The 15060-nt window shown below is 42.9% G+C and overlaps 1 protein-coding gene across 11 annotated transcripts in view; it reads right to left on the bottom strand.

Moving 5' to 3' along the window:
• ADGRG6 (adhesion G protein-coupled receptor G6) overlaps positions 1-15060 on the bottom strand; it is a 161322-nt gene that overhangs the window by 14225 nt on the left and 132037 nt on the right. For all 11 annotated transcript variants that reach the window (XM_065588770.1, XM_008177101.4, XM_065588768.1 and 8 more), the window contains 5 exons: positions 14707-14813; positions 8651-8778; positions 6580-6848; positions 4767-4881; positions 2579-2862 (listed from right to left, as the gene is read on the bottom strand). In XM_065588770.1, the coding sequence (XP_065444842.1) occupies positions 2579-2862; positions 4767-4881; positions 6580-6848; positions 8651-8778; positions 14707-14813 (903 nt within the window). The remainder of the gene's footprint in view (positions 1-2578; positions 2863-4766; positions 4882-6579; positions 6849-8650; positions 8779-14706; positions 14814-15060) is intronic.

Raw genomic sequence — 15060 nt, 5'->3', positions numbered from 1 at the left:
CGTATCTCTCTAAGATCCTGGGACTCTCACAGCTACAGCTACACTGCCTACAAGGAAAGTTCTAGGCATCAGTTGGCAGAACCTTGTTTTTCCCTTTTCAGTTTTCTGCAGTAAGTGTGTGTGTGTGTCTGTGTGAGCACGTGTGTGGAGGATACAGAGAGCCTCTGAATTTGATTAGCACAGCCACAGTTGCAATCACCTTTGCAGTTGTCTATAGATCAAATAACTGGTTGATGGCACCTATTAACTCCTTCTAGAATAACAATTTCCCATCTCATCTCTGCCCCTCCTCACAACAAAGTTTGACATGTTTACTCCCTGCATGACTTATCACGCAGTGAGAGAAAAATAAACAACTGGGGGGGGTGTTGGGAGGAGGGGCTAGGGAGAAATAGGAGTGTGCACACAGCCCCTGGCGTGGGGAGGGAGAATGGGGGACCCTAATATGGGGGGAGGAATAGGGGGCACAAAGAACCCTGATGTGTGGGGGAGATTGGGGTGGCCCTGCTATGAGGGGAGGAGGGAATAGGGGCAAACACAGAGTTCCTGTCATGGGTGTGGGGAATTGGGGACCCTGGTATTAGGGAGGGGAGAAGGGCTGCACACGAACCCCAGCCGGAAAAGCCTGGGAAGTTGCAAGGAGTCCCTGGAATGGAGGGGGATGGGAGGATGGCACACAGGGAGCTTGTGGGATGGAATGGAGGGATGCAAGGAATCACTAGTATGTAAATAAGATCCATGACGTGTGCAACGCTCTAGTACATAAAGTATGTTACTGCATCAGAGCCTAAATGCAAATACAACACTTTATACATGATTTGCCCCTTTCTATTACTTAAAGTATGTGCTTTAGTTTAAGCACATGAGTAGCCCCACTGAAATCAACAGGATTTCTCACATACTGAAAGTTAAGCTTGGATTTAAGTGCACTGCTGAGTTGGGGCCTTAATGTATCCCTTTGATGGTACCCTAAAGCCCACAAGTTAATGGACGTCCCCTACTCCATCTGCAGGAAGTGCTTTTCAGTGTATTTTAATGGTTTGTCCTGTGCACTATAGCTGACTCCAACAATGGGACTTACACCACAATCTAGTTCATCTTCTGATTAGGAAATATTTCCTGATATATATCCTAAATTTTCCATTGCTCAGTTTCACCTCATTACTCCTAGGTGCATGTCTCCAGCCTCAATGATTTTTGTTAATCTTCTCTGAATTTCCTCAGTTTATCGACTCTTTCTAGTGTGGAGATACCCAGAAATATAAGTAATATTCTAGTTCTAGACAGGCTGGTGTTTTATACAGGATTATCATCTCCCATGTTGTAATGCCTCTGTACAGACAGTCTCAGAGTTAAAACACTGGCATTTTCTGCCACCATACTGCATTACAAGCACATGTTTAATTTGCTATCTGCTTTCATTCCTTGGGTTTATTTTTTCCTCCCCGTTTCTTTTTTTTTCTTTTGACATTACTGCTTTTAAAGTATGCCTCTCCCACTGAAAAAGATTCCTCGGAGGTTGTGAACTAGGGCTCAGTTCTGCAGGCCCATTGCACAGAAAATGCTGCTGAAGGCAGCGTGACAGAGCACTTGCCGAATCAGACCCTTAACTTGCTTTTTTTCAATCTCATTTTATGTTCTTTCCTACGCTTCCAATCTCTCTAGACCCTGTGTATTACTCATTGATACATTACAGCAAATACTTCTTTATCCTTAATCAGAAGTAAATCATATCAGAATCTGGGGCGGAAAAATATTTATAACACCAAATATTTCCTTGGGAGGCAAAATATTTAAAACACCAGATTCAAACACCTTTTGGACATTTTGACTCACATTTTACCAATGTTATTTTCTTCCCATGAAAGCTTAGTAAATCTCTTACAGCAGTAAATTTGTTTCATCTGTAGCAGCAGACAGAATGAAATCCACACAGAACAAATGTCAAGTGCTTTTCCATGAAGGAAAGATATTTTGCTGACCTTTGGAAAGATTTATTTTTATCTCTATATTTATTTGTTGGTGGGATGATATGCTCTCTATTAATGATATTCTTATTGATTTTTTTTGTGGGGCAGGGGATTCTCATGCTGGGTGGTGTATGCACAAATTTGCTTGAATTTAAATTATTTTAAATATCAGTGGAATATTTCGATAATTTATGACGTACAATAACTTGATTACAATTTTCCACACCTGAAGGATAAATTATGCTGGAAAAATAACACCCCCAGACCTTCAATAAAGGAAAGAGACCTGAACAGAATGCTGTAATCATTGGCATGTCTTTCAACTGTGAGCAATAGCAAAAACAGGGGCTGGTTGACTTGGAGAACTTTGCAAGCATTAATTAATTAAGCCTTACAACATCCATGTGAGGTAGGCCTTCTTGTTTTACAGATGGGGAGTGAGGCACAGATAGAATTAAGTGTCCCATGTTTATGCAGTGAATTAGTACCAAAGACAGATCCCAAGAAACCTGGTTCCGAATCCCCTGGTCAAATCACTAGAAGCACTCCCTTCCATAACATCAGCAGCTGAATCCTTGCTTGGTTTACTGAAATGGAATTAATCTTACCTTGCAATGAATTGAATATTGCGAAGAGGTACATGAAAGGGAGATGTAAGGGGCCCCATGCAAAAAAGGCAAAACCCCATGTCATGCCCAACAGGAAGGTCAGGCTGACCATGCTACGAAGATTCCTCAGGACCTCTTCCCGCAGGGTCCGATTGCTTCTTTTCCCATTCCTCCCGCAGATCTGCACCATCACCACCACGAACATGGCTATGTTCATAAGAAACATAATTCCAAAGTAACCAGCACAAGTCACATAAAAGACAACCTTATCCTTGATCCAGCAGCTGTTTTTAAGAACAAAACAAAAAACAAGTCATTCTTAGATACTAATAACTATGCTCCTCTTTAGTTATTTAAATCATTACATGTAAAACTAATCTACATTTGTCTCCACTGCTGTACAGATAAGATTTCTCCTGTGGAACAACCAAAAGCTTTGACCATTTTATTTCTTTATGCATGGTGAAGCTCCGGGGCATCTGTGAGTAACTAAGGAACACACTGGTATCTTGCCTGGTACCTGAGGGATATACCTACTGTATATAAAATTCATGTTTACCATATAGACGTAGCCTGTGGGAACTACAGTCCCACCATGCAATGCTCTACCATAATCTGAAGTGGCTTCAGGATCAAGATAGAACATTGTGTATTGGTGTAACAAACTGGCAGCATACACATGCTCACAGCTCTCAGATGGTACTGAAACTGGGACCACCAGCATAAAAACTCAGCTCTCTACTACTTGAGCTTAAGAAAGTAGCAGGCTGGGTGATCTTTGGGGCTAGCCACTAGACAATCATGATCACAGGCACTAGGCCAGGGATCAGTTGCGCCTATGTCACTCATTCTTTTAGCTGCAAATGGCTGCCTGAGAGAACTGGAATGTTTAACATGAAGTTTTAATGAGAAGATATAATGGCATTTTTTTTCAATGTGCTGTTTTATCATGCAAGACATTGATAATATGATAAGATACAGTCAGTGAGAAAATAAGCTTCTCTGAGATTGTTTGGGATGTCTACATAAAAATGTGGAAGACAGAAGTGCTAAGTGGCTTACATTGTGAAAAGGCCTTTCATTTACAAAGGAAACATGATTGTTAAGCAACGTCTTCCTCCCTTCCCCCCTAAACAATCTTTCGTTTCCATCAAAAAGTGAAAAATTTAAGACAAAACCAAACACAGTATTATTATTATGTTTTTAAGCTATGAGTTATTCACTTTCAGCAGCATAGGGATATTTTTTACATGGCTTTTGGTAATGTAGGATTTCTTCTGATTTTCTCATAGCTTTTAGAAGGTTTCAGAAGCAAATAATTTAGAACAGAGGTGGGCACATCTGGGTATGGAAATTGTATGGCGGGCCATGAATGCTCTCAAAATTGGGGGGTTGGGGTGTGGGAAGGAGTGAGGCTTCCGGCTGAGGGTGCGGGCTCTAGGGTGGAGCCAGAAATGAGGAGTTCGGGGTGTGGGAGGGGGCTCCAGGCTGGGGTAGGGGGTTGGGGTGTGGCTCCAGCTGGGGGTGTGGGCTCTGGGGTGGGGCTGGGGATGAGGGGTTGGGGGTGCAGGAGGGTGCTCTGGGCTGGGACGGAGGGGTTTGGAGTGTGGGAGGGGGATCAGGGCTGGGGCAGGGGGCTGGGGCGCAGGAGGGGATCAAGCTCTGGTTGGCGCTTACCTCAAGCAGCTCCTGGAAGCAGCGGCATGTCCCTCCTCCGGCTCCTACGCGGAGGTGCGGCCAGGCAGCTCCCATTGGCCGCAGTTCCCAGCCAATGGGAGCTGTGGAGGTGGTGCTTGGGGCAGGGGCAGCGTGTGGAGCCCCCTGGCTGCCCCTGTGTAGGAGCCAGAGGGGGGACATGCCGCTGCTTCCAGGAGCCGCACGGAGCCACAGAATGCGCAGAGAGGGGCAAGCCCCCGACCCTGCTCCTTGGCTGAAGTACCAGAGCGGGGCAAGCCCCGACCCTGCTCCCTGGTGGGAGCTCGAGGGCCGCATTAAAATGTCTGAAGGGCCAGATGCAGCCCCCCGTGCTGTAGTTTGCCCACCCCTGATTTAGAAGATAATGATTACACCCTCTTGTTCTTTATCTGCAAACTTTATGCGACAATTAATGAGTGCCAGTTTGTCCACTCCCAAATCCTTTGCAAAATGCAAACACAGAACTGTAACAGATTTTTTTAAAATTACTTACAAATCATCTCCTCCTTGCCCGTTAGCATCTCTGCCATATACAACTTTGCCATAGATACGACTTGCCTTTGTATTTGTGCTTGCTAATACAATTGCTACCACTAGCGCAGGTAAACCTGTAATACAAGAGAAAGCTATTGTATTTTTGTTTTCAAAACCCAAAGCATCTGAAACTTCCAGACAACACTGCATTACTGATGATCAAAAGAGCTGAAAATGTTTGCTAGAGCATAGAGTATCTTGAGGTAGCCATATAACTCTAGATCTGTCCATGACATACCACAGCATAGAAGAACAGCATGAAATAAATGATTTCTCACAAATTATATAAATGTCAAATCTCCATCTAAGGATCTCAAAGTGCTTTACAAGCATTAACAAATTAAGGGATAAATATTATTATTACACATGGGGAAAGTAAAGTAAAAATGTTCAACCCTGGTTACTTAAAGTTAGGCTCCCAAATCCATATATAGGCATGTGAATTAAAGCAGTCTGATTTTTACAGGTGCTGAGCACTAACAAGTTCTATTGAAATCAGTGGGAGCTACAAATGCACAATCCCTTTAAAAACTGGCCCTCTTTTATTTAGATGCGTAACATTAGACGCCTGGGTTTGAAAGTGTTGCTGGAAGCACGGAAAGGTTGAAACTCTAATGATCAGGTTGCAGTGATTTTTCAGAAGGGCCAAACACCCAAATCAGGCCACTTATTTGGGTACCTAAATATGGATTTAGATGCCTAATTGCAGGCACTCGTGTTTGAAAATGTTGGCTTAAATGACTTGCCTAAGGTCATATAAGAAGTTCATGGAGAGCTGGAGAACCCACTGTTCCTGGCTCCCAGGCCATCTATACGTGTATAGAAAAAGAGCTTGTGTATCTTTTATTCCTTCAGCTACAATGTAAAGCTGTGCAGTTTGTATTTTTACAAAACTCTATATTCTCTTACATCCTCTATCTAAACCCCTACATAAACAGAAGTTCCATATACTTTTTTTCTATATAATATAAAGCAAATGTAGTGCTTGAGAAAGGTGCTGGACTGACAGCTATATTGAAGCCCTCTGTCCACAGAGATACAGCACAAGCAGCATCAGCGTAAGACTCTCATACTATGATGTTTATGTGTCTCATCCCTGTGTTGGAGAAATTACTCCTAAGGGTCAGTTTCACTGACCATTCAATCCTTGTCCTCTCTGCTGAGACTGCCAGTAAGGGTGCCAGTCATGAGGGTTATTTTTACTATATGGAACTTGCCAACTAGGAACTGGACTGTGATCACCACTCTGTTCATGAGGCTAATGGTTTTGTGTTGCTCTGTATTATTTTGAACACAACAGATGCATTCAGGCAGCATGTCTGGCAGAAGCCAAAGGGCCCTGCTATAGAAAAAAATGAAAAGCCTTCTTTCATGAATCTTAGTTATTTTTCAGTAATACATTTTACTTGTGGTTGAGGAATTGGACAGAGGCTCAGTAAATCTTGTTTTGATTCCTTTCGACATTTCGTTTAACAATTTAGTGAAGTTTACTAAAACAAACAAAAGAGTACAAAACATAAAAAAAAACCCTGGAAAAATTTCATTTCACTTTGGCTTAAACATTTTGTTCAACCTGAAATTTTTTCCTCCTGCATTTTTCAGTTTTGCCCCGAACCAAAAAAATCAATTATTAACTCAGCTCTAATGTTTATCGAGTGCCTAGCACAATGGGGTTATAACCTCACTTGGGGCCTCTTGGCACTGCTGGAAGGCATAATAATACATCATTTAAAAATATACACTATCTAAGAAATACATCTTCTCAAACATACCCCAGCCAATAATGCAAAATTTCAGTATGTATCGCCGTATGTAGGTGTTGAACACTTTTACTAGAGCAATGTACATGTGGACTGCTTCCAGTCCCATCCACGTAAAGGTGGCCAGAAGGAAAAAGTGCAAAAGGGCTGCAACAGCTATGCAGAGGCCTTCTATGTTGAATGATGCAATCCAACCATCAAGCAGGAAGACCAGGTTGAGAAAGAGCAGGGCTGTGCTCAAGTTCATTAAGATTTTGGAGGGGTAATCTCTTCGTAACTTCCTAGAGAGACAAAAACAGAGGCATATGTTAAGTAGTCAAAATGTACTGAGGTATTTATAGCAGCTGTGGTTACCAATTTACAATTTACAGAGTTATCCCTGAGCCATTTTGCCATTTCCGTAGGATGTTTTCAGAATTGTTGTATAGATGGCATATCTTCATTTCACTTCCCTTCTCTACCGAAAGTCTCCAGCCTGAAAGGGCTGGATTTTTCCTGTTATATTTAGGAACTATGAGGCCTAAATAGGGAGTTTGAAAAAAAGACTGAGCAATTTTGGTAGATTTTTAAAATATATAAAAGGACACCTTATGCCCCTCAAGAAGATTATTTGGGACCAAGACTCCGCTACTTTGCCCAGTCTGAGCAACACAAAGTGGCCAGACTAGGAAGAGAGTGTGACAGCGTACCCCATAAGGCTTTATGGGGGGGGGCGTTTATAAATGTATGTATGACATAACTGAAATATGTTTTGTGCCGCCTGTGCCACGTAACATATCTCCGTAAAGGTTATGGTCTACTATATCTATTCATCCTATTTGTACATATATATCATTTTCCACTTGAGGTTAAGAATTTGGGCTGTATGCTTGCTTGATTTCTAAGTAAGCTCTGTGAGGCATTTGGTCAGCTTCTTTAGGAAGGAATTCGCCAGGTTAAGTACCTGATCAGGAAACACTTGGAGAACAATGTATCTTGGAATGCTCCAATCCACATGAGAAGTCTTCTTGGAGACATGCAAGATACCATGTGGACAATGGCTTCAGCCTGTAAAGACTGAGTCATGCAGGGATATGTGACTTGCTCAGGTGACCCCAGAACTCCATCTTGGAGCTGGACTTTGCATAGGAGGGAGGGGGGGGTCTCCACCCACAAGAGAGAGTCTATTTAAATCCGTGAGAGACCCCTCCATTTTGTCTTCAGCTGGCTAAAGAAGGAGCCTCTCCAGCCCCCCCCCCATACTTGAAGGAGACTGAGACAAAGGACAATAACTACAGGGGGTGTGAGTGATTGCTGGACCCAGGCTAAAAGGAGATTAGCCTGTAAAAGGGAGCACTCTGGAACTGGTGAGGAAATTATCTGTTTTCAGTTTGATTAGGCATAGATTTGCGCATTTTATTTTATTTTGCTTCGTGACTTACTTTGTTCTGTCTGTTACTACTTTGAACCACTTAAATCCTACTGTCTGTATTCAATAAAATCACTTTTTATTTAGTAATTTACTCAGAGTATGTATTAATACCTGGGGGAGCAAACAGCTGTGCATATCTCTCTATCAGTGTTATAGAGGGCGAACAATTTATGAGTTTGCCCTGCATAAGCTTTATGCAGGGTAAAACGGATTTATCTGGGTTTAGACCCCATTGGGAGTTGGGCATCTGAGTGCTAAAGACAAGCGCACTACTGTGAGCTGTCTTCAGGTAAACCTGCAGCTTTGGGACAAGTGATTCAGACCCTGGATCTGTGTTAGAGCCAGACAGGAGTGGCTGGCTCAGCAAGACAGGGTGCTGGAGTCCTGAGCTGGCAGGGAAAACAGAAGCAGGGGTAGGCTTTGCACATCTGGTGGCAGCTCCCAAGGGGGTTTCTGTGATCCAACCCGTCACAGAGAGAATCTGGGCTTGGGCCTCTTTGTAAGAAACATTCCATGTCTAACAGTGGAGCACAGTGGTGTTCAGCCACTTTTTGTGAGACACATGGACATCCCAACCCAATCAAACAACATATCCTGGCCTCTGGTTAGCTTGTTTATTTATTACAAACAAAATATTTGTTTTGAATTGTTTTTGACAGCACAAATACTTACTCAAAAGCAATATATGTCAGAAGAGTTGCAGCTGAAAATATGGCAGATATCCCACAACCAATGTAGGTGATAAAGGTGAGGACTTTGTTATTTTGTGGATCTATTTGTGAAGCAGTTCCCTGGAGGTCCTACATGAGAGAAGAGGAAGAGGCTTAAGTTGCAGCAAACTCCTTTTTTATGAGCATGACACTGTTTGTTGGTGCAAAGTCAAACAAAAATTCAAGAACACTTAGGCAATATCTATATAATCCCAATGCTAGAGGTTGAGTTTACTGGATATTTAGTATATAGTTGTCACACATCTGACTTCCTTCCCGCATCCCTTGAAAACATTGTGCCATAAGTATTGTTACAGCTGGGATCAGTGGAAAACATTGTGCCATTAGAGGAAGTTACTTACCTGTAACTGGAGGTTCTTCAAGATGTGTGGTCCCTAGCTGTATTCCATTGAGGGATATGCATGTGCACCATGCACCTGGAGTTGGAGAATTTGAAAAGTAGTGCCCGTTGGTCCACACATATGCCCTGGCTTGCCTAGTGCTCCTGTCCCAGGCGATAAAGAGTGGGGCAGACCAACCGCATTTCTAGTTCCTTCTCCACCATGAATCCAGCAGATCCATAGGAGAGGAGAAGGAGGGTGGGATGTGGAATACAGCTAAGGACCACACATCTCGAAGATCCTCAAGTTACATGTAAGTAACCGCCTCTTCTTCTTTGAGTAATGGTCCCTATTGTATTCCACTGACAGTGATGAACAAGCAGTACCTATGGGGGAAGAGGGTATGAGGATGAAGATGGAACAGTAGTATGAAGGACCGCCATACCAAAGGAGGAATCCACTGTTGATTATTGCATAGCAAAGATCTGTAGAAAACTCCACATGGCCGCTCTACATATGTCAATGAGCGGCACTTTCTGAAGGGAGACTGAGGTCAAAGCCTGAGCCCTTGTGGAGTGAGCTTGTACCCCTGTAGGGGGAGGTAGACCAGACTGCTAGTAGAAGAGTTTGATACATCCTCAAATCCATTTGGAGATTCTCTGGGTGGAGATGGCCTGTCCCTTGATTCTCTCTGCTATTGCAATAAAGAGTCTACAGGACTTCCTGATTGGTTTAATTCTCTGCAATACAGAGCTCGTCGAACATGGAGGGAATGGAGTTGACATTCCTCTGCAGATGCATGTCATTTCAGAAAGAAAACAGGTAAGCGAATGGCTTCATGTATGTGAAATTGAGAAACCACCTTTGGTAAGAACTTGGGGTGTAGTTGTAGGGAGATTTCATCTCTGTGGAAAACCGTGAAAGGTGGGTCCGAGATCATAGCACCGACTTAGCCAACTCTTCTCACGGAAGTGGTAGCAACAAGGAAGGCAACTTTCATGGAAAGGAGGGACATAGATCATGACGCTAAAGGTTGAAAGGGAATCTTCATTAGCATAGAGAGAACAAAATTCAGGTCCCATTGGGGAGCTATCAGTTGGCGAGAAGGTTCTGATAGCAGTTAGTGGGTGTGTGAAGATAGGGAAACCTTCCACTGGAGGGTGGAATGTGCTAATCGCCACCAGGTGTACTTTCAAAGAATTGAAGGCAATCAGTGCCGGCGATGTGGGCTTTCCTGGAATCTTGTGGGGTGCTGGTGGTACTGATGGATTGATGCTCGGAACTGCTAGATCTCATTGCTTGTGGGTCTTTTTCTCATGTCTATGGGACTTAGGTTGTGCTCTGTCCCCATGCCTCGAACTCGTGGAAAGAGCATCCATCATCTTTGATTTGGAGAAAGACCTGGTCCCATGCTCATGATTGTGCTTCCTTACCTCCTGACTAGGCCCCGCCATGGGGGTGGTACCTCCGGCACCGGATTTAGACATGGTGCCTGGAGGTGCACTCCTCGCTGAGTAAGGCCGAGGTACTGGGGGAGTTCCCTGGTCTGGTTCTGAGTACAGTCTCATGGCAAGCTCCGTGATGTGCTGCTGGAGGCGAAGAGCCCGGCCTTCTCAGATGTGGCTGGGGAAGAACTAGCAAATACTGTCCCTGGATGCAGTGTGAGCTTCCCCCAGGCAGGAAAGGCAATGCTGTTGGCTGTCACTGATCAAGAAGGAGTGTAGGCAGAAGGTGCAGCGTTTGAAGCCTAGACATAGGCTGGGCATAGTCCGGTACCCGCACATGGGGTCTATCCGCCAAAGTCTATCTAAACAAAGTACTAAAAGAATTGACTAATAAAAACTACAATAAAACTGGTAAAACTACTATAGTCTGGTAAACTACATACAACTATCCTTATTTGAAAGATTATCAGAGACGAGGACACTGGAAATTCCAACCAGGACCATGCAGTGGTGAGAAGGAACTGGAGATGCGGTCAGTCCACCCTGTCGTTTATCACCTCGGACAGAAACATAAGGTGAGCCAGGCACATGAATGGACCAACAGACTCTACTTTTCAAATTTTCTGACTCCGGGTGCATGGTGGGCATGCGTAACCCTCAGTGGAATGCCATAGGAACCATTACTTGAAGTACTGTTACAGCTGGAATCAGCAGATACACGTAGGTAGGGTCCTACCAAATTCACAGTCCATTTTGATCAATTTCATAGCCGGAGGGTTTTAAAATTAGTCAATTTCACTTTTTAAGCTGTTTACATCTGAAATTTCACAGTGTTGTAACCGTGGGGACCCAACCCAAAAGGTACTCGGAAGCGGGTCTGATCTCACCCCTCCCCCCCAAGCTTCCATGCAAGGGAAGGACAAGTCCTGCTCCTCCCCAGGGACTTGCAGCTAGAGGTCACCTGGCTGGGACACTTCAAGGAGCAGGGGGAGATCGGACCCACCTACACAAGTCTCCAGCTGCAGGAACCTCTGGTGCTGGGCTCCCCGTGAGAGTGAGAGTGGCCATGCAGGGGAAGGTCAAGTCCTTTCCCTCCCCAGCCCAGATGGGACTTGCAGCTAAGAGCCTCCTGGCTGGGGCACTTCCAGCAGCCAGCAGGAGATCAGATTTCATGGGAAAGGACTTATTTCACAGTCCATGACATGTTTTTCACAGCTGTGAAATTGGTAGGGCCCTACACATAGGTCTCTGCTGTTCATTATACGACATCACCCAGAATTCAAATGGCCTTTTGTAGAAAAATCAATCATTTGCAATTTTCTCATCCTCTCAACCCCTTTATGTTCAGAGGCCCATATGCACCTCTCTTTTACACTGAATGTGTTTAAATTGAATCTGCTGCAGGAAATATAACTGTAAATGTATTTATATTCAAATTGACACCATGCTGGAGAATAGATAAATCAAAGAATTTTCATAACAATAGCTGTGTTTAATACAATCTCCTAAGAGATTGTATTAAATGTATAGGCATCCATGGAACAAATATTTTACTTTCAAACCAACATTTCAACACAAAAATTGAAAATTAAATGTGAAAATTCTGGGGAATTTTCACCCTTCTTTTCTGGGTTGACAGAAAAATTCTTCCATTGGCCTAGAGCTGTCTCCACAGGGGCTTAGGTTAGCATAACTGCATCGCTCAGCGGTTTGAATTTTTCAAATTTTTCAAACCGCTGACCGACGTAGTTAAACTGACTTAATTTTCAAGTGTAGACCAGGCCTGGGTATAAGAAACACTACTGCATCTCTGTGATGCAACTGTTAGCAAATGCTCACATTTAATGGAGACTATTCTTTGATAGGCCCTTTACAAAAATAGCTAGCAAATGGGGTTTTAAACTCTAAAAATATGCCATTCTTCACAAGGGAAATGCAAGACTTAAATGCAGTTGTCAATTCCTGTGTGTCTGTGTCAGACACTTGTAAGACTGTTTATTTAAATTCAGAGGACATCCTGTGAAAGTAACTAAATATCTGTGTGGAAATTCAAGCAGGATTATTAAAACAGAAAAAGCATGTAAAAAGTATGTAAAAATCTTCCATTGGAACACAGCCAAAATTCAGAAGACTTCCTTCTCACTTCTTAATGCAACAAAAACATTCAGACTAGGAGAAGGGACTCATTGAACATATCCAAAATAATGCTCATTTTTCCCTATAAGCATAAGAAGCTAGAATATAATTAGTCTGCAAAGGGACAAAAAGCCTTATGACATTTTTCCTATTTAAATTCAAGCAAGATGTGAACAAAGCAACTATATTATGAGGCTAAGCGAAGCCAAATTTTAAAATATATGGCTCCCTGGTGCTTTAAATCATCTGCAAGGAAAAGATTTTCCTGTTTCCCTCATTTTATCTCTTGGTATTTCAAATATTTATAATTTTTCTTTTTAAAATATCCTAGTTAAACTGGTTAAATCAAAACACATGTACCTGCACGAGTAGCAAACATCGTCCCTGGAAGAATATTTCTGGAGCCAAGGAATGTTAATGTTAGAGAGAAAGCCGCAGTACAGTGCAATATTGAGTAAGGTTGCTAAGGATGTGGGAACCCAGAGAAGATGGGGGATTTTGAAAAACCATCAGACTTTCCGAAAAGACTGCATACATTTCATAGCTTTCCCCCCTTTTTGTATTTTTTCTTTTAGAAACATTTAGATTCACCCCACTCGTGCAAGCTTATATACATTTCTGGGGGCAACACCACCCTCACAGGAAGGTAAACCGTGTTTGCTATGAAGCCCTTCCTTGAGGATTCTGCAAAAGAGGCTGTAATGGAGGGTATTGTTCAAGGTGCCAGGGAGAAATGAGTGCTGAAACAGTGCATCCTCCAGTTATCCTGGCTATATCTTCTTCTCACCACTATATCGATTAGTTTATATCTTTTGACATTAAAAATATAAATATAAATCTCTTCAAATCTGCAACCTGTTGAGTCGCAGGATGGGATTTTGTTGTTGTGCTCTTTGGCCTTGACTTTTCCTCTTCAGTGGCATTTCTACCTGAATGCAGGACATATATTTTCCCCTTTCTTTCTCTCTTCCTAATACTAGGATCCGCTCTCTTTTCTCTCTCTTTGTATCTATCGTTCTACATCAGAGTTTTATTTCTCTCTCTCACCCTCTCTCTAATCCTAGAGTATTTTCTCTTACTTTATCTGCCCTCACAACCCTACATCTTTCTCTTTTTCAGTTTCCAGCTCTCCACCCTAACCCTCTCTGTCTCTATATAACACTGGCTTCCATCACAGTCTGTAAATTCCCCTCTCTTCTGCAATCTTCTCAGCCTCTCTGCAGACAGAGCCATTAATTCTCAGCATCAGGTTCTCCTTCCCTTGAGCCAAACCGGAAACCCCCTGCCACAGAGGTAGGGACTATTTTCTGGCTGGTTGTTGCACATTGCTTTTCTCCCCCACCCAATTTCCTTTGTATAAATCTGTCTTCTGGAGTCTCATCAAAGGCATTCTGGTCTCGCATGACCCTAAACACCACAAATAATTTTTGTTGGCTTGAGCCCTTAAGAAGAATTACAGCAGTGACGGTTACTTAGGACGTCAGCTGACTAACTCGACCCTCAGATCACCTTTTACTGGAGATGAATAAATTTATACATAAAGTCAAATGATGGTTGTCATTTTAAGTATTTCTTGGAGTGCCTCTCTGCTGATGTCAGAGGTTCAGCAGCAATGAGATGGCAGTTGGGTGGCAATGACCACAAGGCTTCCCTTTGCCTCGTGTTTAATGCATTATGGCTCTGGGGACTCTAGTGTCTTCAGGATCTTATCAATAACATATTTGCTTCAAATATCATTTTTTTCCTGCTTCAGCATTGGCAGGGTCTCTGTTTGGAATCTGGTTTACTTCCACTGGATAATGGCCTTCTTTTGGACCCACGTCTGACCATACCATTCTAGCTCAGAGTTATATTGCAGCCCACAGTATATTATTACCCATTATTTGTGTTGTGATAGCACCCCTGGGACTCAGCCAGGAACAAGACTCCTTGTGCTACGTTCTTTTCAGGATTAGCTGTGGGGGAATTTTTATTTTAGGGAAGGTTCCTGTGTAACACTGCAGCTCTGCATCCATACCTCTGCAGCTCTCCTGCCCCCCAACAAAATCATTACATTGTGGTTTCACATAATCAGCAAACAATGAAGGTTCACTTACCATGAGCACCCCAAAGTGTGTGAGGTGATTGCATAAGCAAACTGTCTCATTCTCGTTTGATTCTGCTTGTGCAATGCAGCCTGTGGTGTTCCAGCCACCATTACCATCTACAGAAATCAAGAAATACAGACACTTACAACTGCAAACAAATCTGCACAATTTCTTTGGCAGCCTTCTAGAGTCCCTACATGAAATCTAGTATACTTTCAAGTAGAAAAACTCCATTGAATACATCAAATCCAGTAATATGATATTTATCAATGCAGAATGAAGTATCTGATTTCCTAGAGTTTTTGCCAATGAAATACTTTTACAGAGGGGTAGATTAAGCAGATAGTTTGCAGTGGATAGAAG

Source organism: Chrysemys picta, chromosome 3 (genome assembly GCF_011386835.1).
Source record: "Chrysemys picta bellii isolate R12L10 chromosome 3, ASM1138683v2, whole genome shotgun sequence".
Lineage (NCBI taxonomy): Eukaryota > Metazoa > Chordata > Testudines > Emydidae > Chrysemys > Chrysemys picta.
Note: the sequence above shows the minus strand (reverse complement) of the source record. Positions and strands in the feature narration are given on the sequence as shown.